The sequence below is a fragment of the Vidua chalybeata genome, chromosome 13 (assembly GCF_026979565.1).
Source record: "Vidua chalybeata isolate OUT-0048 chromosome 13, bVidCha1 merged haplotype, whole genome shotgun sequence".
Taxonomy (NCBI): domain Eukaryota; kingdom Metazoa; phylum Chordata; class Aves; order Passeriformes; family Viduidae; genus Vidua; species Vidua chalybeata.
The window spans coordinates 12574341-12593414 of record NC_071542.1 but is presented as its reverse complement, the minus strand read 5'-3'; the positions used below and the strand labels follow the sequence as shown (position 1 = coordinate 12593414).

Genomic DNA, 19074 nt, shown 5'->3' with positions numbered 1-19074 from the left:
AAACCATGGAAGTGTTAAGGTTGGAAAAGACCTCCAAGAACATCAAGCCCAACTGCTCACCCAGCGCTGCCAAGTCCACCCCTGAATTAAGTGCCACATCTACACATCTTCTAAATACCTCCAGGAAAGGTGCCTGTGAGAGGAAGACCCCCTCTCACCAGGGTCACTTTCTGGCTGGGAACAATTAACAGCTGCTGACTCAGGCAAACCTCTGGCACTGATTAACCATTGCCAGGGCCCAGGCAGGGGGTGGGATGGTGGCGGAGCAGCGATTGGTTTGTGCCTGAGGACAGGGTGGGATTTGATGCCCCTCTGCTCTGGGTTGCAGCAGCTGGAGAGTGGGAGCTGTGTGTGAGCTGGGGCTGCTCGGGGTTCAGCATGTCTTTCATCCAGGTAGACAAGGACTCAGATTTTCCTCTCCAAAACCTCCCCTATGGGGTTTTCTCCACGAAGGAGGAGGTGAGTTAACAGCAAACTTTGTTCTTGGGCTGTTGTTCCAGGGCTATGAGAGGGCAGAATTTCCCAGCAATGTGGGATAAAGGGAGATTTCCCAGCCTGAGACACTCATGGGCTTCCTGACCTGATGGCAAAGCCGTAGGTGGCACATTGTCTGTTTCCTTAGTGTGGTTATTTTGATTACAGCTTCTTTGAAACTGCACAAAAGAAATCGGAAGTGTTAATACTGATGAGAAGTACTTTGGCTAATATGTACTGTAGTTCTTGTGTGGTTTCCATCATTTCTGTGACATCAGTAAATCTATGTTTGACTCCCTATGTAGAGGCACAGCACATTTCACACTCAATTTTTTTGTTTTTAACTCAGTCATTAATTTTCTCTGTGACTGTAATCACACCATCCCCCTTAAAAAGCCCCAGTAACTACTGCTCTTGGGGAGTTTTGTTGGTGGCTGCCAAAGCATTAAACCAGGGCACCAGATGTGTGTTTCACCTGTTTTTGCAGCTGAGCCATTGTGTTCTATTGAGTGTATGTTTATGCAATCCTGCATTAAATGTGTGCAAATGTGTCATGTTTAAAGCTGGGCTCAAAGCCTGCCAGTTCAGCCAGCTCCAGGCCTTCTGTTTTATTATGATCACAAAAGAAAATGTGACTCAACCTTTCTACTGAGGGGGGAGCTCTCAATTCCCAATTTCCATGAGAACTGAGCCCAGCTAGGCTGAGCCTCACCCCTCTGAGTGCCTGACAGGATGGAGCTCCAGACATGTGTCCTCATGGAGATAGGGAAACAAGTGAAGAGCTGCTTCTCAGAAGGAAAAAGTGGAGAATTTATTTGTCATTCCTTATGGAAACTTCATTATTATCTTCTGGTTTCTGCTAGTTATCCATGTAGGTTTTAAAAAAAATGAACCAGAAGATTGTGTTTTCTGATGTGGTATTTTCTGAAGATAAAATGAGATGGTGTGTTTAATCTATTCTGAGATGTGCATGCTGTTATCTAGCAACTTTGGATTATTTTTCTGCCTTCCTCAGTAACTGTTCTCTGAAAAAGACATCTTCACTCAAACCCTATGAAATGACAGGCAAGACTTACAGAAATTATTTAGGAGAATAATGTAGCTGAAGGTTTTAATGATTTCAGGCTAAAACAATTGGTGTCATTCCTGACTATCCCAGTTACAAATTAACCTGACATGACCTTTAGTTTTTTTTCTGCAGGAATGCTTGCTGAATAAATGCCTACTACCACATTTGGAATCTTGTTTAGAAATTAAAGGTTGAAAAATAGGTTTAATAGCATGCATCTTTGAAGATGGTTATTTTGGTGAGCTGCTTTTCAAAGTGGCTGTAATAGTTTGTCTCTCTTTGCCCAAAGACACAAATAATGGAGGCTGTGGTGTGTTTTTGCCCCGTGCAGCTGCCGTGGGTCTGTCGGTGCTGCTGCCCCGCCATCGCCGCCAGCTCCACACGCGCCCGGGGCATGAACAGGAGCTTTGTCTCCTGGGCTGCATCTGTCCCATTTCCCCATGTGTGGGATGCTGTTCCTGCAGCGAGGATCCAGCAGGGATGCAGGCTGGGCTCGGTGTGCACGTTCTGAGCTCCTGGTGTGGTGTGAGGACGGGCGGTGTAGGGCAGCCTCCTCCGCCGAGGCGCAGAAATCGTGTGCCTGGGCATGGAGTGCCTCCTGGTATCTCCAGGGGAGTCCAGAGCACCCTCAGTCCTCTGGGGAGGAGCTGGGGTGCAGAAATGACTGTTTCTCCAGTGGCATACCCACAGGCATGGAATTCACCCTGCCCATGGCCTTTCTATGCTTCTGTTCCCCACTTGTAGAAGGAGAAGTAGTGTTTTCCTACTTCACAGCATATTGAAGATGTATGGGCTTATTCTGCAATGCATGTTGTTAATGAGGGGTGTTAATGAGCAAATCAGCCTCTTTCTGGGGGAAAGAGGGCGGGGAGAGAAACTTCTCTTTGTTCTGCTATCCTTTCCCCAAAAGATGGGGATGAGGCTCTTTTCCACCCCTCATGGTCTGTAGGGAGTCTGCAGTGATGCTCTGCCCATAGGGCTTAACATTTTTCAGCAGCCAGACTCAGACTGGCTCTTGAAGGTCCATTGCTGTGGTACCAGACCTTTGTCCTGGATGGGTTAAACGCTGTGTGGTCACTGTCTTCCCCTAAGCCCTCTTTGGGGCATTTTTGGGTACAAGCATAAACTCTTCTCTTCCCCCCTCCTCTTGCTGCCTTGCAGCCTCGGCACAGGCTTGGGGTAGCCATTGGAGACCAGATTTTGGATCTCAGCGTCATTAAACATCTTTTCAATGGACCAGCTCTTGCCAAACACCAGCACGTCTTTGATCAGGTATTTATCAGAGTCTGTTCTGATTTCCACAAGCATTTAAAAAATATTCCATAAGGCACTTTAGCAACTTGTGGTGAGATAGAGAACATGAACTGGAAATATGTTGTCAGGCAGGTTCTGGTAGAGCAAAAACCATCACAGGTGTGACAGCAAGGAGAGCAGGGGCATCGGGGTCCAAAGGTCATTTTCCAGGAAAGTGTCATCATCCTCTGGCAATGCAAGTATCTGACACAAAACCTAAATGTTCATTCACTCCTGCTTGTACCTTCAACGCTCCGTGGGTGGGATATTAATGACAGGGAGGTTGTGTTAAGGATAAAGGTAAATAAAACAACCTCTGTCTACAGCTGGCTGAGATATCAAAGCCAGCAGGGCCTGCAGTGGTGTGTAAGGATGGGGTGAGGCCACCATGCAGCAGGTCCTGCTGCAGAGGACTTGTGGGGTGTGATGGGTGTGGGCAGCCATGGGCAGGGGGACGGGTGATCTGGGCAGTCACGGCCACATAACCCCGGCCACGGGCATCCGACACCGGGATGGGAGTGTGGGACATCTTCCTGCATGTGAAGGATAAGCAAAATGTGGTCTTTTCTTTGCCCCTGCACCTCTGGGTCACTGTCAGCCCACCCTGAATGCCTTCATGGGGCTGGGCTGGCCGGCATGGACCGAGGCCAGGGCTTTCCTCCAAAAGCTGCTGTCAGCTGCAGAGCCCACCCTGAGGGACAACGCGGAGCTGCGGAGAAGGTGAGGGAGCAGAGAGTGGCTGCAGGCACAGGGAGGTGTCAGCTGTGCCCTGTGTCACCTGAGTGACAGGACACCAAAACCAACAGTCTGACGTGGCCACCTGCCTCCTACGTGGGAATTAACTGGGGTTTGTGCACATCGAGTGCTTCCTTCTCTTAATTACGTAAAGATTAATCTGTGATTAATCCTGTGACTGCCCGCAGCTCCAGGGTGTCGCCCTGCACCTGGAAACAGCCAGCTCTGCCCTGGGGTGTGTCCGGACCTGCTGCCTCTCTGTGGGGGCTGGGCTGGTCCTCTGGCCACCCCCCTCCACCAGGGCCTTCCATGGAGACGCTGTTCAAGGGTCTCCACCTCTCCCACCTCCCCCGGGGCCTCCCTCCCTGCCTGTCACACCTGGAGCAGGTGTGGGGACGCCCCCCCACTCTGTCCTCAGCAACCACTCGGCTTTGCTAAAACTGAGCATGTGGTCACAAATTGGCTTCAGCTTTGGGGCTGTGCAGAGGTGTTGGGGGCAGGAGGGGAGGACTGTGCTCTGTTCTGTGCTGCTGGAAAACATCTGTGCCCGTTAACCCCTCACCTCTCGTTTGTCTGGAGTGATGCTTTAGGCACTACAGGTGCCTGCCCCGGCAGTGAGCAGGAGTTGTTCCTCCCTGTCCTGCCAGGGGGACTGGGAGGATTTAGGCTCTCATGAGCAGTACAGGGGTTGAACTGCTGCTTGCCACGTGGATGTTCCCTGAACAGGGCCAGCAGTTCAAATCAGACCCCCCAGGAGCCCCATGCCATGAACTCATCCTTCCCACACAGCAGAGGCAGTGCTGTCCTGGGCAGGGGCTCTGGGATTTCTCTGTGCCCCTTGGGAATCCAGCCAGCCCCAGGGCTGCCCCCTCCCCACTCACACCCTGGCAGCTGCTCCTTTTGCTGTGGCCATCCCAGTAACAGCAGCAGCCTGTGCAGTCACCAGCTCTTCTGCCAGATTTTTTTATTTCTGCAAGGCTTTGCAAACTAAATTAAGGAAGGAGCTGGGGGAGCAAGTCGGCCTCTTCCATGCTTCTTACGGGTGGGAGCTGCAAGTTTTCCGAGATCTGAAGGCATCATTTTTCATTTCAGAGCACTTGTACCTCAAGCTTCTGCGACGATGCACCTGCCTGCCCACATCGGTGAGTGTGGGGGCAGCCAAGGGCTCCTCGGCGCTGCCCTTTGCTCCCACACGGAGCAGCTGCTTCATTTCCAGCCTGCTCAGACAGACAGATCATAGCTGTGACAGGGAATGGGGTTTGCAGCAGCCAGAAGTAGATTATTGTACATAATGAAAGGTAGGTGCTGTCTGTGGCACAAGAATAAAAGCCTGGGGAAGCTCAATAGCAGACAGAGCACTCCTGGATGCAATTTCCATTAAATCAGGGGTGTCTGGTGGTACATAACTCCTGTCATCAGCTTGGCATCACCAAAGGCCTTTGTGATTAGAGCCAGGAAAGAAACACTTGTTCAGTTTCCAACAATTTCCCCTTTTGCCATCATAAAATATTTCAGGTGTTGCAAAGTTTCCAAGGCAGATATCCCAGCACAGCCTCATGAACAAGCATGAGTTTCCACTCCCAGACCATTACTCTGCATCCCAGATCTTGCCTCCACTCCCAGGAGGACTGCTTTGGGATTCCTATGTTCATACAGATAGATAATAATTTCCTGGTTTTAGCAGGAGTTTGTGTTTGGACCCAAACCATCTTGATCAAAGTCACTTGAGGGCGTGACCTGCACAGGAACAGGGATGTGAACTTGCCCATTTTCTATCCAAGCTCTGTTCTGAGTTGGCTTTTGCCTTCCTTGGGGCACAGCCCTGGTTTGGGACAAAGTCTAGCCTGTCCCAGAGGAACCATGAGGAGTTCCCATAGGTGTGATACCTTCCTGAAAATAGTTTCAGGTTGAACATGTCCTGTCAGAAAATTGCTGGCTCCTGGCTCCCATGACTGCCCTGGACTGCCCTGGTGTGACTGAACTGGAGCACACAGATAGGAGGCATTTAGGATTCCACAGCCCTTAGGTGCAGCTCTGTCCTGTGTGTGGTTCCTGCCTCTCCTGGGTGGCTGGGTCCTCCTCTGGGAGGCTGGAACTGCAAGGGATAACTTACTGCTGGATCCTCCTGGAGCTGCTGGATAATTACTGAGCTCACCAACCAGCACAATGCAAATGCACCCTCCCAGTTCGTGATTTCCCCTCACTGCCTCCGTTTTCCCGTGGATCAGGAGGGTGGGAGCTGTTTGCAGGGATGGCAGCAGAGGGCAGCAGATGTCCTGAGTATCGCCCGAATTCCTGAGCCGGGTACGGCCGGCTGGAGGAAAAGCAGCGGGAATTGCCTTGTCTATGGAAAGGGGGCTGCTGCTTTATGTCCTGCTTTTTCCCTCCTCTTCTCTACTGGAGATTCAAGAAACAAAACAAAACAAAACAAAACAAAAAAGCCATTTCTGTCTGCATAATTTATAGGTGAACTGTTAATCACCCCTTTATGCTATTAGTGACATCCCCTGAGTTCTCTCACTGTCTCCTTCTCTGCTCCTTCCATCCCCAGCAGTGTATGATGTGCTTTAGCCCCCGCAGATGAGGGACTTTGCTGCCACTGATCCCTGTTTTATGGCTTTTTTCCTCGTGCAGGAGATTACACTGACTTCTATTCTTCACGCCAACACGCCACAAACGTTGGGATCATGTTCAGGGGGAAGGAGAACGCTCTGATGCCCAACTGGTGGGTGGCTTGGATTGTTCTCTAGTGCAGCATTATTTTGCAGGCTTATCTGTACATATACATGATATGGATCCTCTTTCAAAGGTGTGAGTAGTTTTTCAGGATCACACTGGTTTCAGTTCACAGCAGATGAGAATCAGTGATGTCCAGAGTTCAATACCAGAACCAAGTTCCACACGTCCCCAGCCTCAGCTGAATCTGCACTGCCCTTCACTGCAGTGGCCACACCAGTTACTGTGCAGCCCCCCCAGTTCAAAGACAAGTATACCTAAAGAATTAGGTAATTTTTTTGCTGAGGGACAAGAGAGCAGAATTTAAGATCCAAGGAATTAATTGGAGCAGTGGCACAGCAGTGCATTAAGACTACAACATGGCTTTGTTATTATATTTCACTTCCATCCTTATATCAGAGTAAGGTGCTGAGGTTTGTGCCCATGCATGCAGAGCTCCTTCTCCTTGTACCTCACACTCCCGTGGTGCTTCCACCCCAAAAGGCTGCTCTGGCACCCAGCTAACCCAGGCACTGTGGTGCTCTTTCTCGAGGCTGCACTTACCTGTGGGTTACCATGGCCGGGCATCGTCTGTGGTGGTGTCTGGGACGCCCATCAGGAGACCTGTGGGACAAACAAAACCTGACAATGGTGAGTTCTGGGGGGATTTTCATCTGGATTCTTATTTCTTTTATTCTTTAATTTTGCTCCATATCATAGAGTAGTGGAGTGGAAGGGTCTGGGATGCCTTGCCTAAAGCCCAGCCTGGGGTCAGGGCAAGAGAAAGCCCTGGTTTAAGTCCATTTTCTGTTCCCTGCCGAGCAGCACCAGCTGCTGCTTCTTTTGGCCATTACTTCTATTTCCCTAGCTGCCCCTTGTTGTAATATATTCTTGCTTCTACCCACAGATAAACCTCCAGTGTTTGGTGCTTGTAAACGTCTGGATATCGAGTTAGAAATGGTGAGAGATTTTTTTTTCTCTTTATGACTTGAAAAATATTAAAATAGAAACAGGGAAAAAAGGGTGGGTTTAGCTTCTTCTAAACTGAATATCCCACAAGGTCCATTCCTGTGTTCCTCTCAGAGCTGTCTGTGCTGCAGCCAGTAAAGATTTCTGTGGAACAAACCTTTGCTTTGGATGAGGAACAGGGTGCCTTAGCTCATTGGGAGGTTTGCTCATACAGCTCTCAGGCTGGAAAAAGCTCACCTGGCCAAAGCTGAGCACCAGTGGTGCAGTCAGGCAGCAGAATTCTTTCCATGAGCCACCACAGCCCGTTTCCTGGTCAGCAGTTCCCTCTGCACTGCAGCCAGGATCTGTCAATGGACACTGGGGGTTGGGAAGTCCAGGCTGTCTGCACCTTGTGCTAGAGCAGAGGAAGCCCTGAGTTCTTGGCAGTGGGATTCAAACTCCTGATTCTCCTGCCTGGAAAGTTAAAACCTGTGCTGTGGGTGTTGTAAAAAAACTTGGTGGGAAGGCACATCATGCTGTGGTTTAGTGTGGTCCAGAAGGGAGGGTTTCATAGGATTCTATTAAGATTTATATCATTTTAATGGCCTATATAATTTTTGTATGTTTTATTCCCAATCTTTTCCCTTTAAAAAAAATAGTGGAAGAAGTGTAATATTGATGGAAATGGTTATAAAAATGTAGTGAAACTCTTTAATGCTGTGTGCTTTGCCAATCAGTGCTGTAAGGGGAGATGCAGTCCCACAAATTGGGGTTCCCATAGTGCTGCCATAGCTCTGCTTTCCAGCCTGAGCTCTACTGCTGGCCGCTGCAAGAACAGAAGGAAAAGCTTCCATATTGTACAGAGAAAGAGACAGCTGAGTTTTCCTATAAAATCCTCTGCATCTGCAGGCTGTGGATTCCTAAGGGAATGAGTGCAGGCACCCAGTTCATGGCCTACTTTACTTAGTGGGCACATTTCTCCACCTGCCTGTTCTTGCCCACTGTCTCATCAGGCTCCAGCCACGTTCAGTATCCCCTTGGATAACTTCAAACTCCTTCCTGTTCACTGTCTGCAGAAATCAGTTCCTTCAGTGGGCAAACCTGTTCTGCATCCGGACTCTAATTAGGAGGGACCATTTTTTCCTCCTGCATTTTGACAACATCATGCCCTTGTTTAATGCCTGTCTCTTAGCAACACAGAGCTCTTAAGTAATTCAAGCCTGCCAGCTCAATGGAGGGGAAGAAAAGGGGAGCAGGCCATGGGTTTTGTCCAAATGTGTGTGGGAAATGGTGCAAAACTCATCCTGTCCAGCCTCTGTTGCTGCTGTCTGTAACTCTCTGTGCAGTAAAGATTTTTAGCTTCAAAAACATAATCAACATGTTGCTTTTTGATTTCAGGCATTCTTTGTAGGTCCTGGAAACAAGTTTGGGGAGCCCATTCCCATCAGCAGAGCCCAGGAGCACATCTTTGGGATGGTGCTGATGAACGACTGGAGCGGTAACTGGTGCTGTGGGAATCTGCCTGGAGAGGGGGTTACAGCTCCACGGGAAACCCTAGAGAGGCATAAATCACATGTCTTAATAGTAGAGTGCTGATCACTGAAACCACTGGGTACGAGTGAAAGGGGGTGAAAATGAAGTGTTGCCTGTATCAATCCATCTTTGATCAATTAGCAGAACCAGAAATTGCTGCCTAATGAAGATTTATTTACTTATGAAAGAGCTAATATCAGTCTAGTTTCTTCTGGGCAGGGATGGAGGAATCCTAAGAATGGTGATATGAAGGATGGTGATTGATTTCGGTGTCAGGAAAAGGATTTGGCAATCACAAATGCCTCAGTCTCTGCAAAGATTTAACTTGTTGAAATTCTCCCTATGACTGGCAAAGACCATTAGCTGGGTATAAAAGGAATAATTAAAGAAGGGGTAAAAATACTGGTTATATGGGGATGATCTGGTTTGTTTTACTTATTGCTGATTTATCATCCTAATCTAGTTGATCTAAGAAATATGGGTTGAAAATGGATGGATTTAAATTAGGATTTGGGCACAACAGCTAGAAAAGGCTGGGGGTAGCAATTTCAATTCATGTTACTCTTTCATGGGTCTGATGGATGTGCAATTCCTAGGATATGTTTACCTGCATTGCTTTGAACGTTCTCTTCCCAGCCCGTGACATCCAGAAGTGGGAATATGTTCCTCTGGGTCCTTTCCTGAGCAAAAGCCTTGGCACAACCATCTCTCCGTGGGTTGTCACCATGGAAGCTCTCATGCCATTTGTGTTGCCAAACCCTGTCCAGGTCAGCAAGAGAAAAGGTTGAAATAAAGGAAAAGCAGTGCTAGAAAAATGTCAGCAGAGCTGGAAGGTGCCATCAGTAGAAATCACTGAGCTGCCTCCATGCCAAGGATTGTCTCCATGGAATTTACAGTTGTGATTTTGCTGCTGAGCAGATGAAGTCAATCAGGGCCCTCTGAGTTCGAGTGCTCATTGATGTCACTGGCCCTGGCACATGTTGTGCTGTCATTCTGTTTGAGGAGGGCAGAAAAATCATCTTTAAAACACCTGGAAAATAAATTAATCAGAGCTTCTTCTGGGTCTTTGGTAGCACTTAGCATCCCCAATAAGGGGTGGAGAGAGGCTGGAGTCAAGCCAGAACACTTTGTTCAAGCATTTCCAGTTGTCTGCATTGTGTAGGTGGTTAAAACTGGGAAAGATAACAGAGTCTTGCAGAGACCTCACCATCTTCTCTGTGCAGGCACAGAGCAAAGGTGTGCTGGCACTCTGTGCTGGATTAACATCCACACTGAAATGATGGGCATGGCTTTTGCGAGCCTTGTGCAGAAAAAGGAATTGGATTACAAGGATATCATGTCTGTTCAGAAAGATCTTTAAAAGTGTGTGCATGAGACCAAGAACAGTGATAATCTAAGCAGTAAGAATGGTGAAGTGAATGGGTTGTCCAACACAGGGTGGGTACACCAATACTCACTGGAATGTCTTGTGGATTTTTAAATTCCTTTTTATTTAGATTATGATGTGTTTTATGTGCTTTTAGGATCCTAAGCCGCTGCCCTACCTTCAGGATAAAGAGCCCTACACTTTTGACATCAAGCTCTTTGTTGCCATTAAAGGTATGACAAAGCTGAGTGGGTTACAAAGCTGCAATTGCCAATTAAATTTTCTGGCACCTCTACAACCTTCAGGCACTTTGCTCTGGGCCCTGTGCTCCTTCTTTTCGTGCTTTGCCCAGATTGCCCCTGTCAGAGGAAGGGGCAGAACTCCTCCTGCTCCCTGCTGGCTGTGCAGCAATGTGCCAAGCAGGGAATGCCCCCCAGTTGGTCAGCTCCTCTTGAGGAGGGTCCCTGAGGGGTCTCCTTGCATAGACAGAGGTCATCAAAGCATGGATTGAGCAGATTTGTGTGGAATCCAGATGTTAACCCAGCTCAGCCCCCACCTTAGGGCCCTGCAGACCACTAGGTCCAGGTGTTTCTCCTGTAGGAGAGCAGAGAGTGGGAAATGGGAAGCTTGATGCTACTCCAGTGCAACACACACACTTGTTTTCTATGAAATCCTGATCTTCATAGCAATAGAAAATGTTATTACTGCTTTCTCACTAGGGATTACAGTGATAAAAGAAGTCTCCATCCATCTGTAAAATAAAAAGACTCCAACATCATTCATCCAACACAAATTGCTTCTCTCTTTTTTATCCTTTATTTTCTGCAGGAGAAGGAATGAGCACGCCAACTACTATATGCAGATCCAATTTCAAGGTAAGACTCCAGCATCTTTTGTTTATTTGCAATCTTGCTGATGCCATCAGCTCCAGCCCAGGCAATTTCAAACACTGCTTTTTGTATTAGACTCATAGAACAGGATCATAGAACCACTAAGGTTAGAAAAGACTTCCAAGATCATCGAGTCCAAATGTTAAACCAGGAGTGCCAAGGCCACAATTAAACCTGTCCCTCACATCCACACACCTTTTGAACACTTCCAGGGATGGTGAACCCACCACTTCCCTGGGCAGTCCATAATTTAAAAAAAAATGAAAAACATTCAAGTGTTTCCAGCTCACAGGGAGGATGGTGCTGGTTCCCCCCTGTGAGGTGGAAACACCTGAATGCTTGATGAAGAAGCTCTTTCTGCTTCTTGCTTTGGGGTGCTCAGAGCATCCTCATCTCTGTGCCCATTTGGCAGGGAGCCACGAGAGCAGAGGACTGCAGGAAGAGGGAATTGTTTCTTGCAATACAGCTCTGCAGCTCTAATTTAGATGCCACTCACTGCTGCCAGCCTGGGTCTGCCCCATCCCCTCCGTGGGCAGCGTGGTGGCTCTGCCTCCACCCACCGATTGAAGCCAGGAGATTTATGTGCCAGCTGCAGCAATTCTCAATCAATTTCATATTCACATTTGGCTCTTTGCATAGTAATTACCTTAATCAGTAAATCAGTAGTCAGCAAATCAGTAATAAGTAGATTTTTCTACAAGGCTGTTAAAATACTGGAGCCTCGGTCAGCAGTACTGGTCTTAGAGAGGAAGAAGAGGAAAAATTAAATCCAGCTGAAATATGAAAAATTTTAAGGGACTAAATTGCATGTTAAATTGTGAGTTTTATGAATGCCATAGGCCAGGCCACATGACTGCATTCTGCACAGCCTAATGGCCCACCAGAGATGTTTGTCCTTCGTTGCTTCCTTGCTTTAGCCCCTCTTCCTCCTTCCTCCAGCACATGTACTGGACCATGAAACAGCAGCTGGCTCATCATTCCATCAATGGCTGCAACCTCAGGCCTGGAGACCTCCTGGCCTCTGGCACCATCAGTGGACCTGTAAGTGTTGAAACAATGACAGTCACTGGTCAGCAACTCAGAACCAACAGAGCAGGGCTTGGGGCTAAGCCCTTCCTTATCTGAGCACCACAAAACCATCTGCAGCTCTTTCCCAGGCACTCTGGGGTGCTACTTTGGTAGCCCCAAATTCACACTGAGCAGTGGTTTGGTTTGGGTAGGGTTTTTGCTTGGCTGTTTTTTTAAGGTGTTGAGTTTTGGGGTTTTGATCTCTCCTGTACTTCTTTCCCTAAGAACTATTTTACAACAGATGCAAATTAACTTCTGTGTGGAATCATCCCCACAATCCATTTACCCTCTATGAAATGCAGCTTTTTATTTCTGAAAAGAATGTAAAAGGTGCCTGGGTATAACTTTAAGTTGGAGCCAGCTTCACAAGCTGTTACTCCCCTTGAGCTGCCATTTGGACAGTGGCTGCAATATATGGGCAAGCCTCACTTTCTGAACCACCAAACACAAATCCTGTACATGCTGTCACAAAGACAGCCTCAGGTAAGTTGTCTGCAAGCTGGGATGCCTGTACTTCACTTTTGAGCATTTCTGAGGTGCTTTCTGAATCTTCAGATTATTATACTGCAGAAGACATTAAAGACACAAACACCAGCTTTGCTCTTCTGAAGAACAAAATGTAATTAAAAATCTGAAACATGATTACATAAAAGCACTGGACTTGTAGAATGCTCCTCCACTTGTTTCCATTCTTGCTGTGGCACACCCAAGCTGCTTTAACAGGTTGAACACTATGTTAAATACACCAGATAACAGCTGTAAGCACCACTGCTAATAGCCAGCAAGAAATTAAAATGCAAAGTCAGGAAAAGGACCCAATGTATCAATTCATTAAATCAACAGCAAAACTCAGTTCAGTAGAGGTAACATACTTGTTTGTCTGCTCCCAGCAGCAAGAAGCTGAACAGCAGGGAAGACACTAAAAAATTGTTTATTTGTTTATGAACTCTTACTGCAGGAGCCAGAGAGCTTTGGCTCCATGCTGGAGCTGTCCTGGAATGGAACAAAAGAAATCCCTCTTGGCAGTGGGCAGTCTCGTAAATTCCTGCAGGATGGAGATGAAGTAATTTTGACAGGTAATGGCTGGATAACTGCTCTTACACTGCAGCAAGGGCACTTTTCCATAGGCTGATCCCAGCAGGACAAGCCCCTGGAGTGGAGCTGGGCTATTCTGTACATGCCTGCCATGCAAGCAATGTTGTTTCCATCCTACCTGTGAGGAGGCTAAAGCAGGTGGATGGAAATTTCCCTGCCATAAATGCTTTCTAGAATTATTATTATAGGATTGTTTGCTTTGCTAAGTCCTTAATGCTCTTGCTATGCCACTGTGTGAGCACCAAGGACATGGTGGAGGTAGGTTTGCCTTTATGGGTAAAAATACCCCAGGACTAGGAGAAGTTTAATTGTTTCCACCACAGTACAAGTTTGCATGTGGAGTAGAGCTTGGCAAATGCTAAAAGAAGTTATTTCTCAAGTAATATTTCATTTGCAACCTAGGCATATTCAGTGAAGTGTGTTGCAAATCAAGTATGTGGGAAACAGCATGGAGCCTTCTAGAACAGCTGACCAGCTCCCCTCTGGAAAGGGCTCTGCTTGAGAGCTCTTTCATGCTGAGACATGGTTTTCGTTTTCATCTTGATAATCAAAGGATTTTATGAATTAAAATCTACCACGGTGTTTTGTGATCTAAATCCCACTCCTACTTCTTTTTAACCCAAAGCCTAGTGCAAAACAAATTTATTTTTTTCTTTCCTCTCATCTTTGGGACGGCAAATATTTGGCAAGGACAGCCATGAGAAACTTGTTTCAAGCCTCCAATGCCTTCGCTGTGTGACCTACTGGGATTTTAGGGAACGTCCTGTGGGATGTTGTGTGTCACCAGCCAGTGCCACACCTGGCTCTGAGCAGCTCCATCCTGCTGATGTGATCAGAGATAGCTGCACAGGAACACATGGCTCAAGCAATGGGGAAAGACTTCACAGGTGTGACTGAGGGCAGAGAAAATGGGAGTGACAAACACCTGGGCAGCTGCCTCATGGTGTGATGCTAATATGTGTACCTGTGTACCTGGGCCTGCTCAACCCAACCTGGACTCCTAGGATTCTTGGCAAAACAGTTTAAAATTATAAACTGTTTTTCTCTGACAAAAAATTAAGAAAAGTTAAGAATTTTCTGTGATTAAAAAAACAAAAATGGAATGTATGTATTCCAGTTCCCTGGCAATTCCATTGCCTCCTGCCTGGCAGCCCATCCAATAGCCTTGAAAATCATGTTTCTGTGAGCAGCTGCCAGTTTGACAGAGGAAGATGCTGAGACAGCTGGAGGTTGAGATGTACTAGGGAGAGCCATAGGTGATGAACCTGAGGAGTCCCCAGTGCCTCTGACACCCTCCAGTCTCCCAACAGCCCAGTGACTGCTCATGCTGACACGTGCAGGCATCTGAGACTGCTCTCTACAGGCTCCCCATATATCCAGGGACACTCCTCCAGCAATCCAAAGTGCCACACTGCCCTCCAGAGTCCCCAGTAACTGTGCCAGGAGCCCTAAATTAGGGTACAGTGAGGGATGGTGAACATCCCTGTGGTGTTACACACTCATATCCCTTTTGGCAAGGAGCACCTCACAGTTTGGGAGCTGCTGGCACGGAGAGCCAGCCTGGGGACAAATGTGACCAGTCCACGAGCCATGCTCTTCCTGCCCAGGACGAGCTATGGCAATTAATTAAATACTTAGAATCCTGAATGTCTTTAATCTTTAAAGATGGCATGATGGCATTGCTGCTCAGCTGGGGAAGGCAGTGGGACAGTGCCATGTCAATGGATCTGCTGGGCTGTTTCACACTGGCACAGATGGTGGCTGTGGGCACCACAGCCCACACCTGCAAAGAGCCGGGGTCTGCTGGGGCCGTTTGGGAGCTGCTCCTATTTATTTATTTAGTGATGTATGGCAGGTCCAGGGCCTTAAGGCACCCTTGGGGCAGGGCTGGTGCTATTCCATCCTCTCCCAAGGAGCTGCTATTAGCTCTTGCCAAGTGCTCAACACATCATTTCTGGTTTCCTGTTTCAACTTTGTATTCTTACTCTCCACGTGGGACCTATTTCAGAGACTTAGCGGATAAAATGAGAAATATATTTCTCCCAAGAAGTGTCTCAAGGAGGGAGCACGGCAGGGGAAGGGCTCCTGGTGGTGTTGGCAGCTGCCTGCAAAAACCCCTCAGTAGCTCCTTGGCACACACAGAGCTCAGGCCAGGGCTGCTGGCAGCACAGGGCTCGCTTTGTTCAGTGTGCTGCTCCTTGGTGCTGCTCTAAATTGTGCCTGACAGCAGGGATAACCAAACTGGACTGAAATAATCAGCTGCTGCTCAAAGGAAAGCTGGCAATGAAGCCTAATGAGGCAAATGCAAGCTGAGCTGAGCCTTACAGTGCCTTACTCCACTGCTGCTTAAGGATGAGGATTACCTGGCACGTACCAGGACGGTGTCGGTGGCTTTACACAAGCACTTAGAGACACCACTGTCCTTGGAAAACTTAATTTCAGCCTGGCTGTGAGAGCTGTAGTGTGGGTTAGGGCTGGCCGGGTCTCTCTTTGTGCTGCAGTAACTTTGGCTGCCCTGCAGCCTGAGCCCACCCTTTCTCTTCCTCAGGGGAGTTTTCCACTGATCTGTGCTAAGGGTGGGAATTCAGGTCTATTCTGTTGAGCTCCTTCTTGGCTTCTTGAAGGCAGCTGTTTTTAATCACATGCAGGTGATGTATTCCATCAGGAAAATGCATCTCTAACTATGAAATCAGTCCTTAAAATGCAGCATATGCCACTTGTCCTTCCTTAGATCAGCTGCTGTAGCAGAAGGCTACAGTAGGTCTCCTCAGCTGTTCTTCCCAGAATAGACTTCTCAGAGGGGCCAGAAGGCCCTGGCTGTGTCCCCTCCCCTGCCTTGCCTGCAGCTTTGCTGGTGGCTGCTGTTTGTGGAGCAGCTTGGCTGGCCCGTGGCAGCAGGAGGAGCTGCAGCCTCCCTGTCCCAATGTCATCTCCTCCATCACACAGGAGCAGGGAGACACAGAGCTGTCCCGTGGTCACAGATGCTGTCACAGCCCCGTGAGCTCTGCAGCAGCAGCCAGCAGAGCTTCCACGCCCTCTTATATAACAGAGGATTAATGAGAACTTGGAGTCAGATGCTGAATTTCTCATGGAACAGAACCACTTGACTTTAGCAAGTGAAACAGCTTCTGCAAGGGTAGGTGCTGCTGTTTGAGGGGGTTTAATGACTGCCTTTCTGGCTGTCAGCATCCTAACATCCCAAGAGCACTCCTGATGCTGCAGAAAGAGAATCCAGATTTATTTGATTAATTGCAGGGCTGGGCCAGGGAGTGAATCAGTTTGCCAGGTAGATTGATGGTGCTGCAGGTTAGGTTTGAAAACAGAAATATTGCTGGCACATCTTGGTTGTTCTTTGATCAATTCACTGAACTTGCATATTGCTGTGTTTAACAGTTTGTGCTTCTTTTTTTCCTCATGTTCCTGGGCTACTTGAACTCTTCCAGGTGTTCTCTTTTTCTACCCCTCGTTGCATATCTGAGATGTTTTCAATTGGTTTTGGTCTCTTTATGCCTTTATTCACTTTTATTCCTGGCAAAATCCCGCTGTCCTTACAGAACAAGCTGTGTGTTGTTTTTTGTCCCTAGGTTACTGCCAGGGCAACGGCTTCCGTGTGGGATTTGGCCAGTGCTCAGGAAAAATCCTTCCAGCCCTGTCAAATCCATGAGAACTGGAGTAATGTGACATCCAAGGAGGAACCCTCCTCCCACCTCTACCAGTCATCCTGCTTTATTCAGATTTATTATTTTTATATGAGTGATTGTAATCTTACTATTTTTAATTATCAATAAATATCTTAAAGATGAATGTGGCTCTCTGGTGTGACAAGGAAAGGATTTCAGTGCTAGCTTAAAATTCTCTGAATATGAATAAGATGATTGAAATGGAAAATGAGATTCCTAACTCGTCTACCATTTTAATGTTTTTTTCATAATTATAAAAAGAGGCTTTCAAGTAAGCTTAAATATTCAGAGTACTAGGCTGATGATAAGAGCTGAGACTCCATGCTGACTTCCTTTTTCCACAGTGTTAGTATGCTGGAGGTGAAATCCTGAAGGCGAGTTGCATATGGTTGTTAAAACTTGTAGACCTTCCTGAGCAAGAGTCACATGACTGTGCCCTAAAATAATTTGCAGCAAAGCAGTTTGGAAATGTGAAAATCAACACTACTGAAGGCAACAGGCAGGATGTCCCTGCACCTCCTGCTCTTACACAACCAGAGGCAACTCTCCTGCCCCAGACTGATTCCAGCCCAGAGATGGGAGACTGTGTTGGGACACCCTTCAAAAGGTCCAGAGATCACCCTTGTTCCTCCTGCCCTGGTTTAGAGAAGAGAATTCCCTGTTTCACCCTGTGCACCAGCATGCCTTGGGTTGAGGAGGGAGGGGGAATTTCATCACTGGAGTGATCCCCAGGCACTCCCTGGTGACAGTCACACCCTGCCACTCAACAGGGGCTGTGCACAGAGGACACCAAGCTGGCCAAGCCCCTTCCTGCACCCTAAAAGGCATCTCGTGCCACAGCATTCCCCTGCAGCAGCCAGTAAACACAGCCACATGCCACTTTCCTCAAGTGTAAAGGGCATCTGCTGTCTCCTGCTGGCCTACAAATCAATTTAACTCCATGGCCCAGTGCCAAATCACATCAATTAGAGGATATTACTGACTGAAGGAGCTCGGGAGACCGGATAATGAACTGTGGTGTAGTGCAAGGGGAACTTGTTAAATATTTGCTTGGTCCTCAAAGTGAAGAACCTGATGAGGCTGCTGGCTCCATGTGGTGACAGCAGGATGAGCCCATGCTGCTTTTCCAGCAGCTGTCCCATTGCTGCTCAAAAGCTCCACCAGGTAGTTCTGCTGATGTGCGCTGTGAGGACATTTGATGTCATCCTGGGGAGCACCTGGGGCTGACCAGGAGCATGAACCTTATGGCCATGCAGAGGAGGAAAATGAATTTGAAATGAAAATTAAAGAAAAAATGTGGCAGTACATATAAATCACTGCTAATGGGGCATGTGCACTGTAATGAGCTCTCTTCTAGTGTGCTACAATAATAGTTCTTTAAAGAATGATGCTTGGAGGTTCATCCCCAAATCAAGGGTGACCTGCCCAGGAAAACATTGGCTCTTTGTTGTTTATCAAGGAAAAGCTATTTTGCCTTCAGGCTCTTGGAGCTGAACTAATAGGCAGATATTTATTTAATGTACTCTTACTGGATCATCAATTTATAGATGCTTTGTGCAATCTTTTGACCTCAAAGAACAATTGTGAGTTGACACCTTCCCCCCTGGATTTAGAAATAACCCATCCTGTTCCTCTGAGCACAGCTTGGCTTTGCTCCTGGCAGCAGCAGGAGGACATACAAAAAGCATTTATCCAGGAGAGAAATTTCTCTGCAGAAGCAACATCTGTGGTGCACCTTGGCACAGCTGATGTTCTGGAAGTGCAATGTCTGAGGAGGGAGACAGAGAGCTGGTGTTGGGGCAATATGCCAGCGGCCATCTGCTGTGACCTTGGTGTGAGACACTGCACGGCCAAGAAGGCCTGTGGTGTCAAGGCTTTCTGGGTGCAGGAATGCTTGGGGGAACTGTAAATCCATAGGGCTCTTCCTGACCTTTGAGCAAGGTGAAGGCAACTCCTTACACACCCAATGAATTCCTCTTCCAAAGAGCCAACTGGATGCTGCAAGGCCTGCCAGCAAGTGGGAATTGGGCTTGTTGCCTGCTCAGGCAGAAGGTCAGTGGTGCTGAGACCCCAAACCTGGCCAGGATGGAGGCACCCAGCCACAGACCCTTCCAAGCTGGCTCGTGCCCCAGAGCCAACCAGCCCCGAGGGAGGAGGTGGCTTTGCAGTGGCCGCTCTGTACATCCCCGGGCCAAGCACCCCTGCACC

The 19074-nt window shown here is 47.8% G+C and overlaps 1 protein-coding gene across 1 annotated transcript; it reads left to right on the top strand.

Moving 5' to 3' along the window:
- Positions 1-310: 310 nt before the first annotated feature.
- FAH (fumarylacetoacetate hydrolase) lies at positions 311-16990 on the top strand. Its single transcript, XM_053955186.1, has 14 exons — positions 311-459; positions 2705-2815; positions 3435-3556; positions 4664-4713; positions 6206-6296; positions 6840-6937; positions 7194-7246; positions 8633-8732; positions 9404-9534; positions 10291-10366; positions 10962-11008; positions 11963-12064; positions 13050-13167; positions 16771-16990. Exons 1-14 carry the CDS (start codon positions 379-381, stop codon positions 16848-16850), a joined length of 1260 nt encoding a protein of 419 aa, XP_053811161.1. The 5' UTR covers positions 311-378; the 3' UTR covers positions 16851-16990.
- Positions 16991-19074: the final 2084 nt, after the last annotated feature.